Source organism: Harpia harpyja, chromosome 4, assembly GCF_026419915.1.
Source record: "Harpia harpyja isolate bHarHar1 chromosome 4, bHarHar1 primary haplotype, whole genome shotgun sequence".
Taxonomy (NCBI): domain Eukaryota; kingdom Metazoa; phylum Chordata; class Aves; order Accipitriformes; family Accipitridae; genus Harpia; species Harpia harpyja.
Window position 1 is genome coordinate 53,602,942 of NC_068943.1, and position 22,608 is coordinate 53,625,549.

The 22,608-nt window shown below is 40.3% G+C and overlaps 1 protein-coding gene across 2 annotated transcripts in view; it reads left to right on the top strand.

Moving 5' to 3' along the window:
• Positions 1-22,608, top strand: part of PLCB1 (phospholipase C beta 1) — a 420,728-nt gene that overhangs the window by 261,587 nt on the left and 136,533 nt on the right. For both annotated transcript variants that reach the window (XM_052784065.1, XM_052784066.1), the window contains exons 5-9: positions 2,238-2,317; positions 6,740-6,793; positions 7,366-7,441; positions 13,790-13,890; positions 15,284-15,450. In XM_052784065.1, the coding sequence (XP_052640025.1) occupies positions 2,238-2,317; positions 6,740-6,793; positions 7,366-7,441; positions 13,790-13,890; positions 15,284-15,450 (478 nt within the window). The remainder of the gene's footprint in view (positions 1-2,237; positions 2,318-6,739; positions 6,794-7,365; positions 7,442-13,789; positions 13,891-15,283; positions 15,451-22,608) is intronic.

Sequence of the window (22,608 nt, forward strand, 5' to 3'; positions counted from 1 at the left end):
TTTATATTGCTATTAATCTCTGCAGCCGCTAGTGTCACAGGGAGAAGTTTTAACTGCTACTATTAGTGCCTAAACAAAGAAGTGTTTACAAGATGAGCCTATTTTGAGCCTAGAAAAATGAGTTGCCAAGAAGAAAAAAAGACGCTGCACTTAATACACACTCTGTTCCAAGAGTCACAGCAAAGCAGTTGTGTTGCTAAAGAACCCAACTCCTTCTCTTGTTCTTTTTCACACCCCTGTTTTTTTTCAAATTAGACCTAAGAAGGAAAAACAATTAAAGAAGAAAAATGGAAGTGGTCACGTGAGGTGGAGGGGAAGACTATCTCAGCAAAAGTGGTTTGCCTGCAGAACAACAAATCTGTGTCTGAGGGAGGAAGGTTTCTCTGCCAGAAATAAAAGTCATGGGGAGATGTGTTGTCTGAGCTGCTTAGGGGTGAGGGGGTAAATGGGGTGGACTTAAGGATCTGATAGCTGAAGGATATCAAAGGCCCATATAACAGTAGGCATATAGGTAGCCTTATCTCTTCCTCACTGGGAGCAATTGTGTGAGACCAGTTTCAGGAACAAGATCTGATAACTTTAGGGAAAAAAACCTTAGCATGTTAAAAAAAATAGAAAAAAACTATAACTTCAGAACCTCTATCAAATCAATCACCTAGTCACCTGATGTCACCTGAGGCTTTTTAGGTAAAACAAATTCATAAGCTCCAAAGTGACGTAGCAACATTTGTTTCATTGGAAGTCAATGATACTTTTCATCACTATCAATTTTTGTCAGAATGAAATCCCCTCTTTTTTGTATTTTTCCTCAAGAAAAAGAAGAGGCAAGGAGAGGGAATACCTCCGAGAGAGTATATGCATCTGAGAGGCTGTGTGGCAGTGGGAATTTTGGATCTGGTCTGATATGAAAGGAAACTCAATTTTAGTTTGAATGACAACTTGGAAAACTTCATCAAGTAAGAAAAAAAAAAAACCAAAACCAAAACACATTGTTTGCAAAGGCATTGCTTATTTATGTCCCTTTCTTTTAAAGGGGTGAAACAAAGCCAATCCAAAACTGCAGTTGTGATTAAAAAGGATTGCAACTAAAGATTCTAAATAAACACTGAGTTAGCAAGGCAAAATGCACTGAAGTTGTCGATGAAAAGCTGCAGAATAGACCTGCAAGGGAGGAGGGCGACAGGACAAGCAGTGAGTCTAAACTTCAGATTATAATCATGGATCAGCCTTGCTGGGAACCTGGGAAAGGTCGGAGACCTAAGGGAAGGACTTAAGCAACATGCATGGAAATGAGGAAAAATAAGTCAGGAAAATAAATAAAGGAAAAGTGAGGGAGAGCCATGGGAAGAGCAGTGCCTGCAGGCAGAGATGGGAGGTTTCCCATGAACAGCTGGAGGACATTTATTCCATACGTTGGGGTAGCAAGAGGGAAAAATAATTTAGTGAGGGGTAGGACCACAGTGTAAGGATGTACAGGAGGGGGGAAAAGGAGCTTTTCTATTTGGAGTTGCATCGTCTTCCTTGTATATCAGAATAATTTAAAATTATTTCTATATATTTCTGCTGGTTTGGGTTTTTTTGGCGTTTTTCTTGTGTTGACTGGTAAGATCTTAGATAGAGCCAATACTTACAGTTCTTAATTCGGTATCCACCATAAAAGATAAGGTGTGATATTTCTTGTCTGAATTACCTCATGATCTGTAGAGAGAGTGATGCAGAGGCTTTCACAACGAGCTCTTACAAGAGGGGACATTGAAGCAAGAGACTTGCTATGTTATGGTCTGTAGCCCAGCCTGTCAGGTCTGTCTGTCTTTAGAGGGATTTAAGCCCATTTCCACTTCATTTTATAAGAATGGTAATATAGAGGCTCCTTTTTTAATCCTTAGCATGTCAACCAGAACAGTGTCCAACACACAAGAAAATGTATTCTTCTAGGGCATTTATTGCACATCTTCCAGGAACTTGAATGTGTTTTGCATCAGACATTTATCCATATGATTTTTTTTTTTCAGTTCAGTGGAATAAGATATCTTTAAAAAAATATTTGTAAGTCTTCATTTTTTTGCAGCATGAGAAAAATCGGGTCTCACAGATGAGGAAGGAAGCTGTAATTGGAAAAATCAAGTTCAGACTTTAATTAGGCCCTTTTTACTAACGATATAATTTTCAAAAATATTTTGCATTGTGTAAGTAAACATCTAAACTAAACCTCATTTAATCAAATTTTCTCTCTATAGGAATGGTCAGATGAAGTGTTCAGTTTGGCAACAAATCTGTTGGCACAGAACATGTCAAGGGATGCATTTCTGGAAAAAGCGTAAGTGGCCGTCATATTTAATGCTGTGGGTGTTGCTCTTTTCTCTGCGTCATTTTCCTCTTTGCTTGTTAATCACATTGTCATCTATTGTTTCTGCTTTGATGAGTTGTCACTTTTGTAAACACAGGCTGTCCTTTCTCATGGTTTTAAAAAGCCTGTTATCTAAAAGTCATTTAAACAAAAATCTTGTTAGGGCTCTTCTTGCAAACTACTAAGGCATAGCAAAAATCCAGAATTAAATGCCCCTTGTATACCAAAGTAGTAGCTTCAGCTGTAGTCTGAAGCTTTGCATTTAAAATGAAGGAATATTCTGGACTGACTTGCTTCTGGTTTATTTTTCCTTTTTCTGTTATTGATAAAAAAAATGAGAAATGCAAGAAGTCCATTTTCCTCAGTCTAATCTCTCTGGATTTCACGTGATTCAGAGGGAAGCTGTGAATCCATTCATCTAGATTGCTTTGCACAGTGTGCAGATTCCGAGTTGCTTTCAATGAAGTAGAAAAGCAGTTTATGAGAACGTTAGGTGTGTAAAAACACACCTCCAAAAGAAGAGAGAACTAAACCCAAGATGAGTGATTCTCAACTGGGTGATGAGCGCACATGTGGAGGGAGTTTTGCATAAGTGATAGCATTGAGACCAACATGGCAAAGCCTACCAGATAGTGATAGTAATGAACTGGGGTATTTGTTGGCCTTTTGGGGTCCTAGAAGAGGAGATATACCCTCCCCGGCCTATGAGTTGGCTGGGTAAATTCAGCTTTGTGTCTCCCCCAAACACCTTTTAATTTCTGCTCACAGACAAAGGCTCAGTCCAGCTAAATACCATGCTGGGGCTTAGGTTTCTAAGCCCCCATCCAAGAAGGAAGTTAACCCACCCTTTTTCTGGACTTTCTAAGGCTGTGCATGCCTAATTTCATTAGGTGCACCCATACTTAGTCAGAAGTTCCCAACTGCTTAACTTTAATCCCATGTACATATCCATAGGTGCGTGTTCTGAGAAGGCGGGTGTGTACGTGTGTGTTTCCTTCTCATAGTGTTCATTGTGGTGCAACAGAAATTTTTGAAAAGAGTTTGAAGATTGGACATTGCAGGAACTACAGCTTTATGTCTGATAATGCTGTGTTGGGACAGCAATGATATATTAGGCAAACAAAATCCCAAATGGACGGAAATATTTAATGTTTCCTTTTGGCTCCACTTGTTGACAGTGGAGAAAGCACTGTAGTAACTTGAGCAGACCCAGGTGTGAGAGTGTTGTGGTTTAACCCCAGCCAGCAACTAAGCACCACACAGCTGCTCACTCACTCCCCCCCCACCCAGTGGGATGGGGGAGAAAATCAGGAAAAGAAGCAAAACCTGTGGGTTGAGATAAGAATGGTTTAATAGAACAGAAAAGAAGAAACTAATAATGATAATGATAACACTAATAAAATGACAACAGCAATAATGAAAGGATTGGAATGTACAAATGATGCGCAGTGCAATTGCTCACCACCTGCCGACCGACACTCAGCCAGTCCCCGACCGGCGATTCCCCACCCCCCTCCCCCCAGTTTATACACTAGATGTGACGTCACATGGTATGGAATACCCCGCTGGCCAGTTTGGGTCAGGTGCCCTGGCTGTGTCCTGTGCCAACTTCTTGTGCCCCTCCAGCTTTCTCGCTGGCTGGGCATGAGAAGCTGAAAAATCCTTGACTTTAGTCTAAACACTACTGAGCAACAACTGAAAACATCAGTGTTATCAACATTCTTCGCATACTGAACTCAAAACATAGCACCGTACCAGCTACTAGGAAGACAGTTAACTCTATCCCAGCTGAAACTAGGACAGAGAGCAAGAGCAGAGATGAGTTCCTTCAGCTCCATAGGTTGTAGATGAGTTACAGGAGTGATTTGGTATTACTGTTTCCATGCCGCATACCACTCAAATCCCCAGGTAGCCAGCAGACTTTGCTGACAGGTCTGTAATGGGGAGGAGTGTGGCTGTACCTAATGGGCATTTTCATATCAGATTCAAAGGAGGAACATGTTATCACGCAGTATGGTAGAGCCAGTCTTATTTGGAGCCATTTTTTGGTGGTTGTTCAAGCAATATTAATTAAAGATGAAGTCACTGGACACATTGCATAGATTCAGTAGCAGGCAAGCATGGCATTCTTGTGTCTTTTTCGTTTTCCACTAATTAATAAATCACTTGGGAACTGTAAGGTTTCCAGGGTCCTCTGCACAGATGCTAAATTAGAGTCACTTAAGAAATCTTTGACTTTGAAGATTAAAAGTATTTCCCCATTATAATTACTGTACTAAGCAAAGGGTTGGTTGCAGTCCTATCAGAACCCTTTTGTTGAAATAGAAGAGCAAATTGCATTAGAGCAGAATTAAGGGTTTTTTTCTTTGTGGCATTCAGTCCCTTGCAATGTTGGAAGTGCAATAATAAACAGCTTGAGCAGCTTTCTGGTGGTTTGGTCAGATGAGAACAATAGGGTTAATTTGGGAGGAGGGGTTGTTATTAAAAACTACCATTTTGGTTATAAAGTGCTTATTTGTCTGTTGTAACCATGCAGTCTATTTTTGTGTTGGGGTGCAAAAATGGGTGCTGGAGTACATTAGTACTGAAATACTGACCAGACCAGTAACGAGTAAAGGGTGACTGCACTGTGGAAACCTTGGGTCAGCATTGCATCCAGTGTTTGTTGTTCTTGGAGTCAGCACTGCACTACCGAAATGAGTCCATTCAGCTGCTACTGATGGGAGTATCTCCTAGCAAGCTTTCTAACAGGAATAACATGCTTGGTTTTCTTAGATGGGTGAATAATGGCTGCAGGGGAAAAAATAGTGTCCCACATGTAGCAAAGAATTTGGAAGAAAAAAGGTGGCAAGTGTTGGTGGGGGTTGGCTCTTCTTCAGACACACATTTTTAGTTTGCTTCAACTGAAGTTCACAATTATTTTTTTTTTCCCCTCATTTTGTTTTATTTCTGGCTTTCTTGGCTGTAGAGGAAAATATTAAATGTGACCAGAATGTACTCAAAAGTTTCAGAAAATAGAAGGCAAAATGAAAGAAACCTTTTTTACTAACTGCTGTGATTTTTTGTCTTTTTAGTCTAGTTCAGTGCTGGGAGATGGGGCAGAGGGGATAATTATTTTTGTTTGGTGACACAGTAGTACAAGAGATTTCAGTTTCCAGAAGATGCATATGAGGAGACAAGGATTTGTAAAAATGTTCCTGTCCTAGTTAGGGATATTAGCACGTACTTCGTTTTTGAAGTGGTTGCTAATGGCATTTTTGGTTGGGAAGAAAAGGAAGGTTTATTAGAACCATGCAGTTTCTTTTTCTCTTGGTAGGCCAGTGGGTAACATGAAAAAGTTTTGGGTTGTTTTGGGTTTTGTTTTGGCGTTTTTTTTTAACACCCCACCCCCCCAAACTCTTAAATACTTAAGTGTTACCACATTTTTCACCAGATCATATTAGTGCAAAACTAATTTATAGTTTTAATTATATTCAAGTGGAAGAGTTGAAGCACTCAAAAAGTTGTGCTCTTCACAGGCTGCTGCTGGTAGACATTATGCTGGTAACCAGTAGTCCTTGCATATGGGGAGGATCATCAGATAGCAGCTGTAGGCCCAACTGCTTCTCATTAAAGCTACTGGATGACCCCTGTTTCAGTAGGCTTTGAATCAGTATGTTGAAAAATTTGGACAAAGATACGTCCTCACCCTGTTGCCTTAATGAGCATGTGAGAGAAGTCACAGGTGCTGAGATACTGAGATGTTCTAAAGAGTCAGTTCAAACGCTGGATAATTGCCTGCCTGTAGATGGTTTCAGAATGTAATTTTTATATTGCTTCATACTGGAAATGTCCTGGGCTTGCCTAGGGCTGCTAAATATACTGACACTCTTGCTGGTTCAGAGACATTTTGGTTGCCAGTGATTTGACTTCCTACCAGCTGAGGAGTGACAACATTTAGGGTCAAACGGAGAAACCTGCACAGATGTGTTATGGAAGGGCTTAGGGAGGCAGGGATGCTGGTGTGCAACATCCAGGGACAATTTCAGCCTCTGGAAGGGGAGTACAGCCACCTTTCCAGCCAAGTTTTGTAGCCTGTGTGCCACAATTCGGTCTGCTGATAGACTGGCAGGCAGCCTGGGTGAGAAGGAGCTTGGGGGGATTGTAGATTTGTGCATTAATGGTATTTGCAATGTCCTGTTGCAAGACAGACAGTATTTGACGCTGCAGGTGCATTACTGTTGAAGGAAAAGGTATTTACTTATTAATGATATCCCAACAGGTTTTCTTATTGGGCAACAGAGCTGAGTGGAACTTGCCACATGATCAAAGCACTAGCACTGAGCTGTAAAGTTGGTGGAGAGGTACATGAAAATTCTCTAAAAATAAAACAGGATGCTTTTCTCTCCACAGTTACACAAAACTTAAGCTGCAGGTGACTCCAGAAGGGCGCATTCCTCTGAAGAAGTAAGTTCTGTTCCCCTTCCTTACCATGTAGTCTTTTCTGACTTTTGAGTGTGAATATATGTTTGGGAAGAGTATGTGACCCCTATGTCTAGAATAATAATTTTATCATCTGCTTATAACACATATTGCAGGAAAGAGTGGCCAGTGATACTCAGGATGTCTCTGTTCAAACACCCTTTGGGCATAGATTGCCCTTGTGATCTTGAGCAAGACATTTAGCTTCTCTGCCCTTGTTTGTTCCACTTGTGTAAAATAAAAAAAACCCATAATTTCTTTACCTCAGAGACATGTCATGAGGATAGATATATTCAGATTGCATGTCACTGGGGTTATATGAAGAGAGCAGTGGTGACTTTCTTAAATAACTCTCCGCTGTAATAGGGGCTTGTGTGGGGTAGAGTTAAACTCATTGTGGGCACCATTAAACTCGCTTGTGTTACCGAGCGGCCAGCAAATGGAAATAAATAGCTAAAGACATGGTAGACTGGGAACTCATACTCAGTCTTTAAGCCACATGGGCCGTCAAGCCATGTCTTTAAGCCAATTCCCTCTGTTTTGTCTTTGTTTTGCAGCATATATCGCTTGTTTTCTGCTGACAGAAAACGGGTAGAGACCGCATTAGAAGCTTGTAATCTTCCATCTTCCAGGGTAAGCAGCTGAATTTATTCCTGGCCCTTACAAAGTGTTGCATGTATTCAGTGGTGTTTACTCTCTACTGAGTTGAGGACAGTTTCTTCAAGGCTGATCATGCTGTGCTGGCTTTGCTGCTGGATAGGTCCTGAGCAGCAGGTTGGTCTTTCCCACACAGAAGTTCCTGGTACCCATCTGCAAATCTGAGTACCTTTGATTTGAAATTGTGTAGGGACCAGGAGTGCCTGGAAGAAGTGTGAATGGTTGAAAGGAAAGGGCAGGGAGTTGTGTGACCTGGCCTGGAGAATCCTGTGCGAATATTTTAAGAAGCGGTGACTGTCACACAATTTTCAAGGCATGATTTCAGAGCAGTGTTAGCTCAAGGTGTAGTAATGGTGTAATCTGTTTCCTTCTCAGGAAAAAAAAAAAATCTGTAGCTTAAGTGACAATTTAAACTCACTGTAGCTTATCTAAAAGGTGCATGGAGTAAATGTTGAAAAGCTATAGTATCAAAGATGTTAATGCTGAGGGGATGCAGCCATTGTATGCTGCTAATCCAGGCGCTCTCCTCAACTTGGAGCATTTGCAGGATGGTACCTCACCCTCAAGAAAGCTTTTTTCAAGAGGAATGAGCTCAAGCAGGTGATTCTAGTTAACACTGGAGTGAAGATGTCCTTAGTCTTTCCTCCCAGGTGGAGATTCTCCTCCAAGAAGCTTCTTGCAGGATAGTTCCAATGTTCAGAGGCCCAAGAGGTGGGGCAGAACTGGTCTGTAGCAGAGGAGAGCCTTCATCTCCTGATCCCTTGCTTGTGTAGAAGACTCTGTGCTGTGATGTTTGCTCAACGTTTGCTTCCCCAGTGGTTTAATAGAGCCAAGTCCTACAGCTCCAGAACAGCAATGGAGCAAAATCTTCACAAGCCAAACCTCAGATACCCCTTATCAATGAGAACTTCCTTCATAGGTTTGGGAGCTTAATTCCATAAAATTCCAAGGAATGTCTGTAAAGTAGGTATAGAAGAATATAATAATCTTATCTAATGCAAGGTTGTGAGGTTAGAAACATGGAAAGAATAATTTTAAAGATGGGGTTTCATTTAACTGTTAGGAAACAAGACAAGATGTGCAAAAAATCTCTGAAGCGCTGCTTTTTAAATCAGTTGATTGTCATTGTTTAACCCCAGCCAGCAACTAAGCACCACGCAGACACTCACTCCCCACCACCCAGTGGGATGGAGGAGAGAATTGGGGGGAAAAAAAAAAAAGTAAAACTCATGGGTTGAGATAAGAACAGTTTAATAGAACAGAAAGGAAGAAACTAATAATGATAACAACAACAATAATAAAATGACAATAATAATAATAAAAGGATTGGAATATACAAAAAAAGTGATGCACAATGCAATTGCTCACCACCCGCTGACTGACGCCCAGTTAGTTCCTGAGCAGCAATCCCTCCCAGCCCCACTCCCCCCAGTTTATAGACTGGACATGATGTCACCTGGCATGGAATACCCCCTTTGGCCAGTTCGGGTCAGGTGCCCTGGCTGTGTCCTGTGCCAACTTCTTGTGCCCCTCCAGCTTACTTGCTGGCTGGGCATGAGAAGCTGAAAAATCCTTGACTTAGTCTAAACATTACTTAGCAACAACTGAAAACATCAGTGTGTTCTCAATGTTTTTCTCATACTGAACCCAAAACACAGCACTATACCAGCTACTAGGAAAGCAATTAACTCTATCCCAGCTAAAACCAGGACATGATTTATCACTTCTGTTTACTACAAATCTCTGAAAAAAAAACCCTGAACATCACCGGAGTCCTTGAAAGAATCTGCAGCCTTTTTCTGCTGTTTATTTAAGTAAAGCCAATTTTAAATACACATTGCTGGATACTTGTTGCTGGGATACCATCTTGAAAATTATTCATAATATAAAGTAGATCATTTCTTTGGTTAGGACAAAAGAGAAATACACTTCATGCAACAAAGAAAACTGTGTTGATCATCTTTGAAAAAAAAAATTTTAGAAGCTAAGTACTTAAGTAGCGTGAAACTCTGAATCTCATAGAGGTAGTGGAGTAGAAGAAAATCAGTACTTCAACTACAGCTCTTTTTCTTTGTGTTCCTGTTTATTTGAACAAGTACAATTCTTAGCTTCAACTACTAGCTTTTCTGCCCCATTGTACTGCAGGACAAATGGTGTTCCCGTAAAGCCTTGGAAGGGCACTGGACTCCAGCAGTGTGCAAGACATGAATATCAGGGAATCTTGCTCAGCAAAATCACACCAAATTATTCAGAGAATTCATAGAAGCCTCTCATGGACATTATCAGCTTAGGCTTTTTGGCTTTTCATATTCGTGCCTCATGAAGATCCCTCTAAAGATTTTTTCCCCAAGTTTCCATACCTGTCATTGCTCTAGGAAATTACAGGGCTTGTTGGCCATGAGTTTCACATGATATTCTGCTGCACCTCTCAGAACCTGTGGATGACCCTAAAACACAAAATGAAATTCACGTTCATGGGTAAGAGGATCCCAAGTCAGCATTTATCACTCTCTTCCTGGTTCATAGCTTCAAGTTTGGTACAGTCCCTCATCTATCTTACACAGTGACCTGAGCATAGGGCAGCCTGCGCTACGCTGCCAGGGTATAGTATCACTGCATGGACTTGTCTGTGACAGTACAAACTTCGGCATCCACTAGCCCCGCTCTTTAGCAAATTCCCTGTGTGTACTTGCCAGGAGACCTTGTGGGACAACATGTAGGCACTGTATGTAGTGTGAGAGGAGGAAGAGTTCTCATTGCCTGGATAGTTGCCTTCATCCTGCTGTAGACGAATAGCACCAGAGAGGCTACCCAGAAGTGCCAAAAATAAACTCTTTATTTCGTATTTAGGGACCTTAATAAGGGATTGATTCTCTGCAGTGCTGAGCACTCCAGCCCTGATTCAGCTGAGCAGTTGAGCATGACTGCAGTGGGATGACCCGTGGACTTCAAGTCAAGCACATTCTCAAAGCGTGGATTTATTTATTTATTTATTTATTTATGTATCTATGTATTTCTGGGTCAGACCTGGCATGTGTAGAGTCTTGAAGGACCAAGCCCTGTGTGACCTCATTTTCGGCAGCATTCATCGTCCAGCAGATCTGAAAGCAGAGGAATGTTTAAATAAATGTTTAAATGAAGTTTTAAAATATGTCAATGAGGTTTTGAGTTTGGCATCTGATTCCCTTATGATTTTTTAAAATCTTGGCTACTTTTGGGGGACGGGGGGGTGCTTTTTGTTATTGTTGGGTATTCTTGTTTGTTTTGGTTTTAGTCAAAGGTGCCTTAAACAGAATTTGAAGAGCTTAATTTTAGCTGCCTGTTTGGCTGTGAAGACTGGTTTCTGCCTTACAGTTAATGTAGAGGTTCGCAATGAAGTACTAGTGAGCTTGACTGTTAACTTGAAAGAAAATAACCAGCTATTGAGTCATGTCTGTGCAAATAATCTGAAATGGCTGTTGTGCTGCCAAATATATAACAGAATGGATACAGATGTTATAAAAGCAGGCAGGTTACCAGACAAATCATAAATCAACAGTGCTTGAAATTAGTAGAGAGTCTTAATTACAGAATAAAATTGAATGCCAATATTCAGCAAAGCTGGAAATGAGGGATGCTCTCATGTGGTACAGAAAGTTTGTGATTTGTTCATTGGTCTCAACAGAGATGAGTGCATAAGGTGTGTGGGTGGTTCCACTGAAATGTGGATAGCTCAGACCAGGCTGAGGAAAGGGGCAGCATATTTTAATCCCTTTTGGCAGGCAGGCTTTTGGAATCCAAATATAGTTGTCTGAGGTTGTGCCTGGGGTGGCAAATGCCTGCAGCAAGGCTTTTGTCTCCCATCTAGATCTTTGTGTTTTGTAGCCCATTGATTATGTTACTGGTAGGAAATAATTAATAATTAAAAGATGTTGTGCTTTTGCCTGAAGACTTGTGTTGGTTATCCTCTTTGTAGACAGGCATTTGGAGGTATGTGTTGGGAAACTGAGGTTTTCTTAACTGGAACCAAGTGGCAAATAAAAGCCTGGATCTCAGGTTATTGGAAAAGACCCACATTTTGTTAAGTGTTGAGCACCTTCAAATTCCCTGTAAAGGAAAAAATACAGTAGGTCAATGGGAAACTGTAGTTCTGTGGTAATTACAGAATCAACGTTTAAAATGCCCTTAGGAGAACTGCTGGCTGAGGAGCAGTACTCTGCTGAATAGGGATTATAGGCAGAGGGAACAGAGGAGAGTGGGGTGCTACCTTTAGCAATAAAATTCACAAGCTTTATGAATCTTGGCCTTTAGGAAAACACAAGTATCAGCAGTCCTGTTCTCAACCAAAAGTACTGTGGCTCAAATTTATCAAAGTGTAGTGGGTGCAGTTTCACACGTAGTTCAGTGTCACTGGCAGGTGTCGCTGAAAGGAGCTGTTTCCACCCTCCAACTTCAGGTTTCAAACTTGACCGTCCACCCTTGCACTGGATTTAGCAGTTGTGCCATTGGCAAGTTACCTGGTTCAGTAAGCTGATCCCATGGTAAAGTGCACAAGGTTGTTTTGGCTGGATAAGTTTTGAACCAGTTCACCCTGCAGCCACTCGCACAGTCTGCGAAAAAAAGGAAGGCTCAAGAGTCTAATGGCTGGTGACCTTATACTGTTGGAGCCTGGAGATGGGTACCCAGGTGGAGCAGCGAAACAGCCCAGCTCAGTCTGAGCCTGAGCTGGGTCAGGTTCAGCCTGTGCTTGTGGACAGAAACGCTGAGCAATGGTCACGGTACAAAACCCTCTCGGGCCTCAGTAGGTTTCATAGATGAAAGGAGAGATAAAGTGATGCCTGTGGCATTCATTTATTTATTTATTTTAACCTAAAGCAGGAAAAATATAGAAAAGTTTTCTTCTGCCTAACAAAGGCTTGAATTGATGCTTCTGGTTCCCTTGGCAGCAGCATTAAACAGGCAGAATAAATAAAAGCAACGATTTCCTCTATCAGCAGCTTGCTTCTGAGATGACCAGGTTCAACGGCATTTAAAAGCAAACGGCTTTGCGTCCAAGTTACAATTTTCCTTCTCCAGTTCATCAGATTCAGGCATTATTTTGGAGCCATGGAGAGGAGTCACATGGGCCCATGGTGTTCCTGGAGACTACATGCCATAGCTTTAGATAAAGGTAGCTTGCGTGGAGGAAACTCAGAAATTAGATTTTCAGTATTTGCATGTCACGTTTTTTGTGTTTTCCTTTTTCTTGTTCCTTTGCAATGTTTCCTCTGCACAAAATACAAGCTTCTGTGCCATGTTCCTTTCTCAGTGCACTGATGCAAAGGCAGAAGCCAGTGAGCACACCATTACTGTTCTGTGCTGAAAAAAGCTTTGCACCTTCCTTGGGGTCCTCATTTCTTCCCAGCCCTGCTAAAGAAGCAGCCCTTGCTGTCTTCTGCAAAAACTCTGGAGCTTGAAGGCAGCACATGCAAGTGGGAGCGGGGCTCTTGAGCTTCATGCAAAGGACTGTTTTCCTTATCGAGTCCAGTAATTCCCTTCAGTTAAAAACAGTAGTTTATTTTTTCAGAGAAAAGCCAGCAGGTATAAAGGGGATGATGGAAGTGTCATCTAGAAACAGGATTAAATGTAAATTGTTTTAAATTTTAGAAAAAGTAAGAAAAAAATGCTGGTATCTCTTCTATAGGAGAGCATTTTTATCAATTTCTGTAAAAGAAATCTGATTGCCAAATGCATTACACTGAGTGTTTAGGACAAAGATGCATGGAAAAACTACACTGCATGAGTCTTGCCCAGAGTCACGGTATCTCCAATGTGTATCTTCAGGAAGGAAAAGGAAACAGTTCTGCTGCTGTCAGAGAACAAGTGTATTAATAATGACTCAGTGACCCAGTTCGTTCCCTGGTTCTTTGAAAGGTTTGCAAAGATGAGTGACGTGCTCATCCTCTGTAATGCTGCCATTTTGCTCACTGAAGCACGCAGACTCAGCACCGCCGGCCAGCTGCCCCGCTGGGAGTGAGCTCAGAGGCTTCATCAGGATTGATATACCTATTTATGCTGTACATAAGGGGGTTAGGTAGGGAGATGTCCTTTCTTTCTTCTCAGGTGCTCAGAGAAAGATAACTTTGCCTTATGGAAACTAAGTTGATAGATGTATTTGTATTTTTTTTAAAGATGTACTCTTTAAGCTGCTCTGTTATTCGGGGGAATTCATTATTCTGCAAAATCTGGGCTCCTCTAGGTTGCAGGAAGGAAATCAAAAGAAGCACATTCATGAGTGATCTGTTTACAAAGAACGTATAAAAATGCTGTATCATTCTTTCACTGGTTTTTTTCCCCATTTCACAGAATGATTCAATCCCTCAAGATGACTTCACACCAGACGTGTACAGGGTGTTCTTAAACAACCTCTGCCCTCGGCCTGAGATCGACCACATCTTTTCTGAGTTGTAAGAAAAGAAGCTTATTTATTTATTTATTTATTTATTTCTCCCTTTCACTGATTTTCTGAGCTGGGGATGGCAAAGTAGGTTATTTAGTCTACAGCAGCATGCAGCGATTGCCAAGAACAGATTTCGGTGTCAAGCAGGGCTGTTATTTAACCTTAGATCAAGGGTTCCTTCTCTCCCAAGCTTTTGCCTCCATTTCTAACAGCCGGAGTTTTAAAGTAATTTATTCCTAGAGGAGCAGAACTGCTGGGTCTTGTTTTTCTGTATGGATTAGGATAGTTTAGGCTTCCATGAAAGTAAAGGAAGAAGAGTAATAAGCCATAACAGTTTGCAATAGCGATGAGAATATGTATAATCACCCCCAAAAGCTTAATTAGGAGCTGCAAAAAATGCAGTAACTTTTAAGATTTGTGCATTATGAATTTGCATCATGAAATTAAATTAGCAGCCCACTACAATTGATTTCATACATTGTTACAAGCTATATCACTTGTGTTGCTTCTACCCCTTGCAGCAAGTCATTGTACTTCCCAGTTTCAGCAGAGTCTGATCAATGGAGTCAGAACATGAAGCAATATGAAAGTAAAGTCATTTCTAAAATTCATCCCAAGACCACCAAAGCAATTAGTGAACGTATCTTTGCAACATGGGCGTACTCCTTTTGTGCTTGTTTTCTCTAAGGTTGATGTTTCAGAGGAATGCAGCCTTGGCCTAGTTTGCTCCTATTGAACCCGGGGGTAGGCTTTCCATTGCACTCTTGCAGAGCAGAAGTAGGCCATTCCAGAGTGCTGTAGACAACCCTAAGCACGTCACCTGGCTTGGAGGCTTCCTGGATCTCCATCTGGGTACAAATTGTACCCAAAGTCTGCTGTTTTTACTAACTCCCTAAATAGACATCTTTTTGCTTGCTTTGCAGAGTGCCTAGCCTTTTTTTAGCAGGTTTATAAAAAAAAAAACCCAAGCAAATACTAGAATAATAAAATCAGGGCTGCTGTTATTCAGCAGTAAAACCAAATAGTTGGGCCAGGAATGGCAGCACAGTGTTTGTGGCAAGCTCAGGATTGAATTCCATGTCATTTTCTCTTTTACTTTTTTCAGTTGCTTAGTTCCAGGAATTCAGAGGAATGAAAAGCTTTTAGCATTGCTCTAACTCTTCCCATTGATGTCAATAACACTGAACACTTTTAAAAATCTTGCTCCTAGATGTTTGATGAAGAATGTTTGTTGTTACATGCTGGCAAAGTAAATTAGTCCAGAGACACAGTGGGACAACGTTTTTGTTGTACGATAGCTTGAATCTTGTTCTGGTTTCCCTGGGAAGTTACAGAACATTGAACAAGATTTCAAGGAAATGTGTTTTAATGGCTTTGCTGTTGCTTTAATTTTTCTCTAGTGGTGCCAAGAGCAAACCATACCTTACTGTTGATCAGATGATGGAATTCATAAATTTTAAGCAACGTGATCCACGATTAAATGAAATCCTTTATCCACCGTTAAAACAAGAACAAGTTCAACAGCTGATTGAGAAGTATGAACCCAACAGTAATCTAGCAAAGAAAGGTCAGTGGTTTTTATATTCTCGCTGTACTCGGTTTCTGATTTGAAACAATGACTCAATTGTCCTACAGCCATGCTAAAGCAAAATTTGGTTCAGAATCAAATTGCAATTCCAACTATCTGCTTTTGGATTGTACAAGCCTGTGAGACGTTGTGTGGTACATTTTTAAATATATTTAGTTGGGATCAATTTAGGAAGAATGGGACTGGTTTCAGTATTTACTTTTCAGTACGTGTAATTGATAGTTTAGAACAGTTGATCTGGTATGCAAACTTCAGCAGAAACCTTATTATCACAGTGACTATTTACCAGCATCTGAAATGTAAAATTTAAAGAAAAAATCAGTGACAATGAAACTAAGAAGATGGCAATTCTGTCATTTAATAATAGTAATAAGTCCAGCCCTCTGCTTTCTGATAAAGTGGTACACAAAGTAAGATGTGAGAGTAGCTGAGTGTGTTTCGTGATATACTCACAAAAAATTCCCTTTTGAAAATCTCAAGTGTTGTCAGGGCTTAACTGGGCATTTTGCCAAAACCAGCGAGAGAACTCCTGCTCAAATCTCTGCAGATTTTTGCTACCACCACAAGTCTTAAAATAGCATCGAATTTGTGTCTGTATCCTGTTCTATTCCAATCCCCATATCCTAATGATTACCCGAGCTTTTAATGTGTTTATACCTTAGAAATTTTAGGGGCATGGGAATATCCTGAAAAACAGATCTAATATGAAAAAAATGGTTTGGTTCAGAGATTTCAGATCCAGAGGAAACACAAACAGGTCTTTCCCAAAAGTCTAGAGGTTAACTGAAGGCACTCCCGCCCCTCTCTGTGGAAGCCTTCTGACCTAGATGTCTTCCTGAAGGAAACCTGTGGCTCCCGATGCCGTGATCAACATTGTCTCAAGGCAAAACACTTGTAATTTTTCTTATAAGGCTTCTTATTTTTCTAGTCCATTCAAATTTAGTGTTTCCAGAGGTTTTGATGGAGGGTTAAATCCTGCTTCTTTGTCATGCTTATGCAAACTGTCTTTTGACGTCAGTGAGAACACTAGCATGGATAGATGAAAACACATTGTGACCCCCTCTCTCATCCGTGCAAATATTAGAATATTGCTCTGTGCTTACCTTATTTCACATCAGCAACAGGAAAGTCTGGTACCTAAAAGATCATTCTTATTACGCAAATATTGGCACTTCATATAAACCAGATAAAGGATTCATTAGAAGGAGGTGTGCTGGTGTGCTAGCAGGACACCGAAGTCAAAATGAAATCACCTTCTGACTAGCAATAAGGAGGAAGCATGAAACAAACCTCAGAAAGAAGGGTGTTGTGATGGCGTTTGCTAGCACCCTCCAAGTAGGGTTTGCGGGACACCTCCAGCTTACGTTGGTGCACACAATTGCTGCAGGCACTTGCTCTTCCATAGGTGCCTCTCTTCCTGGGTATGATTTATATTGCTTTTACGGAATCCCAGAACATGCCAACTTTAACAAGGGAAGGGCAGGTCATAGAGAGTTAATTCCTTCTGTGTGGGGGTTTTCGGGGTTGTTTTCTCCTCAAACTTGTGCACTGAGGTCCAGCAAACTCTGACAGAGCTGGCACAATCTGCGGGCCGCCTCTGTGCTGCAGACACCACCTCTTACATAGCGCCCTGTCTGGTAGCTGAGCTGCAGCAACCAGCACATGCTGCTAACCATGCTCAAGTGCAAATCCCAAGCTTACTGTGTTAAAATTACAGGACTTGGCTAACCAGGAATGACATGGGGACACAATATTTTCTGTACATCTGCTCTGAGCTGGGAGTGCAATTCACTGTATATTAAATGAAGTGTAGGTGTGGGCTCAATCCTATGCTCGTAGAATAATTGCAAACAAATGCTGCACGTCTCTAAAATGTCACTGAAATATAACAGTGCATATTCAAAATAATGGTTTAACCTTTTAATATGGTGTTTTGTAAAAGGGATTGTCACTTAGGCTTTCTGCTGTCAGAAAGGACGGTTCATAGGCTGAATTGCAGGGATGGCAGACCGAAGTGACATGCTGCGGTGATACTTTCCCTGCCACTGAAACTATACTTACTTGGGCTACTGAGCAGAGATGTTCTTTTCAGTAGACCTGTGGATGTTCAAACCAGCTAGATGTGGTCCACTGTTATACACCCATGAACTTGTTGGACTTAACTTCTCACCTTCACTGCTCAGATATTCTGTTACATTTCTTGGGGTGGCATTGCTTATGTCCCCTTATTTGCCAGGGCCAAAGTCAATTGCGAGGTAAGGGTGGAAGCAGGATGTTTGGAATGGCCCTGGTGCTGTCAGTAAGAGCAGGTAGAAACCAGACCAGCAGCTAAAATAGGTAAGAGGGTAGCAGAAGCCTTCATCCAGCATAGTACTCAAAGAAAACGGGGCCCAACAGCTCCGTGAAGAGAGATGGGCTTAGGGTTGTTGTCCACATGCTCCTTTATGCTTCTGCGTTTCAAATTGAGCTGGAAGAGGTCCCAACTAAACAACTCCCCAGGATTAATGGGGTACACCAAAAAACAGTAGAGCAGCATAGGGAAGAGAGGAGTAATGTAACAAGGCACATGAGGCAGAGGTAAAGATGTGAGAGAATTACATGATAAACAGCAGGATAGGAAATGGAGTTACAGGTGGCCTAAGGATGACTTCATTGCTGTTGTACCAGAGCAATGCAACTAAATAATTGGACTTTTGGAGCAGTTTTGCAGAGTTTTGGTTCAAGAAGCAAGCCAGAATATCAGACAACATGGTATATGTATTTGTTCTTTCTTGGCAATGAGAAGTTACTCCTTTGAAGTAAATCACAGATACGGGTCCAGAGCGGAAGAAAATACCATAAAGAAATTTGAAAGTTGTGATTAACTGTTTCTGTGAGTAATGAGTGATTTGAGTGGTAGAGACTTTAGAGGCTTGTTTGCAAGAATTAGGTGATATAAATTGCCAGCCTTCATGCCACTTAAATCCCTTTTCCTCAGATTGTTCTAGAGTTTGGACATTTGCAGCTGCTCAGTGTGTGCGTGTTTGTGTGCACGTGCCTGCACACAGGTATATTGTTTTGTTTCCATAAGCTGCCTTTCTGACTGGCTCTGTGCATTATCTTGTTTCATTATTATAACATCAGATTGCAGAGAGGTTAGGGACAAATGTACATGATGAAGGTCTGTCCACTTTCATGTTTGTTTCTGTAGTATTTCTATGTTTAATTATTTAAACAATCTATCTGATATTCAGATGTTCCACTGAAATAAAGGGATTCATGTTCAGCATCCTCATGAAATAGTCCAAGCCCTTCTGTTTCATTTGAACTTTAAGCCTGTGTAGTCCTTGTTTAAACTGCCAGCGAAAATTACTTTTGCAAAAGCCTGAAACAAAGTTAGTAGCAAATGTCCTTATTTTTCAGTTATTCTGTAAGAGCAGGAGCCCTAGATTTCTAATCATCTTGCACAAAATTAGACAAAGTATATATTGTCTTTTTTTCTTTTTTTTCCTGTGCACAGTAGCACACATGTCAAGCTGCAAAATTAAACTGAATACTTGCATTTCACAAGGATTAAAAGCATTTGCTAACAGCATTTATGCTGTGGGAGTAAGATTTCATGTTTGCAACATGCAGAACATCCTGGATTTGATGTAATAAATCACTTAAGTGTATGCTTAAGTTTATGGGTGGTGTGGGAAGAGAGTATAGTTATATGAAAATCTCTTATGCTTCATTTCCTTGAACTTTATATTAATTCTCTATTGAAGTGAAATTTCTGGGCAATTCTGGCCAGAACCATGAACACAGGTACCTGGGTAACTTCTGAGAGTGTGATGCACATGCTTCTTGGCAAATATTGAGAAGTTCTTTTAAATAGAATTATGGATTTTTCCTTGAAAACTTAAATCCAAATTCATAAAATAGAAACTATCTGCCTTTGTACAGCAGCCTGACTCCTTGCTCCCACTACCCTGTTTGGATAGTTCTAGATCTCCACTCGTCTGATGATTATATCTTTTTCTAATTTCCCATCTAACTGTATCAATTATCTATGCACATCCACTGTACAACAGTATTCTCAAAATTCTTCTTCTCTCATAGCTAATTAAATGGATTTCTAAAGAGGTTTTGTACTGTCTCTCAACTTTCACTGCACTAGTCAAAAGCTTTTGACATCTTATAATTCTCCATTTCTCTGATCACCATTCTAGCCCTTTTTTTGTACGTGTTGCAGCTAAACTGCAGTATTTTGAACACAGTAAGCAAGAGCTGTCCATAGTATTTTAAACTTTTACAACATGGCTCTTCAGGTACCTGGTAAAATCACATGCCAATATGCTTACTGGATAAGGGCCTTCGGTTGCAGCGTTTTGAGTAAAAAGGCTGCCTGTGTTCCTGCTCGTCACTAACATATTTTTAGGTATTGTATCGCTGGGATGTGATTGAGCTTTTGCAATATCAGCAGATACATGGGCTTGACATCTACGTAGGTTAAGCATCTGGAGTAGTATTTTACCGTGGTTGAAGCAAGCTGTTGTGATTAATGCTTTGTGTCATACAGTGAAGGAGATTAATTCGCTATGTATAGCATGTTTCCTTATCAGGTGGAAGCAGAAGGAAGTTCCTGGTACTGCTGAGCAGTCTCTCACTGTCAGCAAAAGCGTACTTGGGGGGCTGTTAGGCCTGGTTAAGTCTTGTAGTTTGGTATTTTCAGGCTGTAAAGCATTTGCATTGGCTGGCTGTCATAACTGCTAAACGTATTCCATTTCAAGTTACATGTTCGTAATAGGATGTATATCAATAAATCGAATGCCAAGGGGTTGATTGGAAATTTCCTTATTTGCTTTTATTTTTAAGAAGGCTTGTATATAAGTAAGTTGTTCAGGATCTTGTTACATTATGGATGGGAGATGGGAGTTTCAGGTGTCGCTGCTTGCAGTGTCAAGGCTCCCAGGAGCAATAGTCCTGGTTTCTAGAACTATGTGAAATTTACCATTTAAATTTGGTGCAAATTCTGCAGAAATGTGCTGGTTCTTCCTGACTTAATGATGCAATTCATTTCTAAAAGTTTCTAAGTTCAAAAGGACCCTGGAGCTTTGAGAGCTCAAATCCCATCGTCTCAGTTTAAACTGTTCCTTCTAAAACCAGTAAGTGTTTTGAAAACCACTGAGCAACAGTCTTGGCTCTAGGGGCATCCTGTGTCTCTATAAGACTAAGTATGCAAGAATAGCTATACCCATGTACCATACTAACAATGAAGAATATGAAACCAAGGCCTGCTAGGGAAAGGAGACACAAAAAAGCTGGAATCATGCTGTAGCAATAAAATGCGTGCTTCCCACCATCCTTGTTGGTGGGAGCAAGACAAGGGTTAGGTTATTATTAGCCATTATTTTTAGAGTGGTTTTTATTGAGAGAGATGGTCCTGACTGTAGTACAAGCTTTAAAAATAGAGTCTGGAAGTGTTTTGGAGATTTTCCTGGCCAATGGATCTGTACATCAGATTGTACTTACTAGAAGGCATCTTTGGGATAAGTAATGGCATGAAGATGTTAATTTTTTTCTCTTAAGTTTGCATTTGTTTAAATACTATCTCTGCCTATTTAATTTTAAAGGGCTAAACCTTGACATCTGCACAGAAGAAAATAGCTTTCCTCTTGTATTTCACAGCGTTTCTTTCTCCAGATTTTCTCAACTGTACCTATTTGGAAATACTGTATGTCAGTTTTAGTTAGACATGCATTTAGGATTGTAGGAGAGCTGGTTCCGTCATTCTCTGAATTCCAGTATTAATTTTGTTTTGCTAGCACACATTTATTGCTAGTTGTTGTGCTGGGGGTTTTTTTAGGTAATAAAATTAAGTAATTAACATTAGATTAAGATATATTTAATTCTATACAGCCTTAACTACGTGCATTTTTCTCGTGGCAGCCTTAACACCAGGCAGTATTCACTTGAGCACAAATGTGTTTTTCCTCCCTTAAACATCAATACATTTTAAACATTTTCATTCCACCACATTAAAGTCACCTTTTAGTAGCTGCTTGAGAATAATTACACATTGGAGTTTTTTGATGGCAGAAGGGGGTCATTTCCTAGGCAACAGGTTTTAATGGCAGAAAGAAGTACTGGAAACAAGTACTGTGCAACCGTGGCTACATTTTTAAGACATACTTCATAATACTTAAAGCATAAATTCTGATGTATAAACCATTCAGGCAAATGGTGGGGTTTTCTGGCACTGAAACGTTTGTAGGAAGTGTTACAAAATGGTTGAAATCCTTCGGCCTCCTAACTGCAACATTGGAAGTTAAGAGTACTTACCAAAAAAAACATTACCTTTGGGATTTTCAGTGCTTTCCAGCATTCCAGTTGTACAAGAGATGAGCTCTCAGCGTTGTTTCTCAAATGACGACAGAACAATAGATCCCAGTCACAGTTTAATACTCTTTAAAATTTATAAGCCACACAAAAGCTGTAGCCTATCCCATGCTGTCAGCAACAAGTGCTAAGTTAGGTAGCTTGCCAGAAAGCATTTTTAAAATTATTTTAAAATACATATATGCAGCAAATGTTAGTATGAATAATGTATCACCATAAATAAGTTAATGGAAACTATACTTGTCAAAATGAATTTGCAAAATATGTTTCTGTAATGCACTGTATTTTCTTTTTAATTGCTTGGTTTTTAGTTACTAGTTAGGCTGTAAAATTCATTTCAGATCTTGCAGTTATGTGGAAGATGCATCGCAAGTAAAAGACTAAATGTTGTAAAAATATTTTAGAATGGAAAATCCTCAATTACAAGGATTTTCTGCATCTGCTTTACAGGTAAAGTGCTTAATCTTTCTAACTTAACTGTAACAACTTGATAACAAAATGAAACAGTGATGTGGACTAGTAATAATGGATTTTGCAACAGTGAACAAAAATACAGTAGTATCTGGCTTAGTAAAAAAGGAAATTTTTTTCTCTTTTATTCTTTGGTTGCATTTTAGAAGTGTAGGAACTGGCTTGGATCTGAGACCCATGTGCTTATGCATAGAGTTAGTTTTTGCTGTTGGCACTAGAATTAATGAAAAGATCAAAAATACGTTTAGGGTTCCAGGGAGGGCAAGTTTCCTAATCTTCTGTCTGTAATACATATACTTTGCA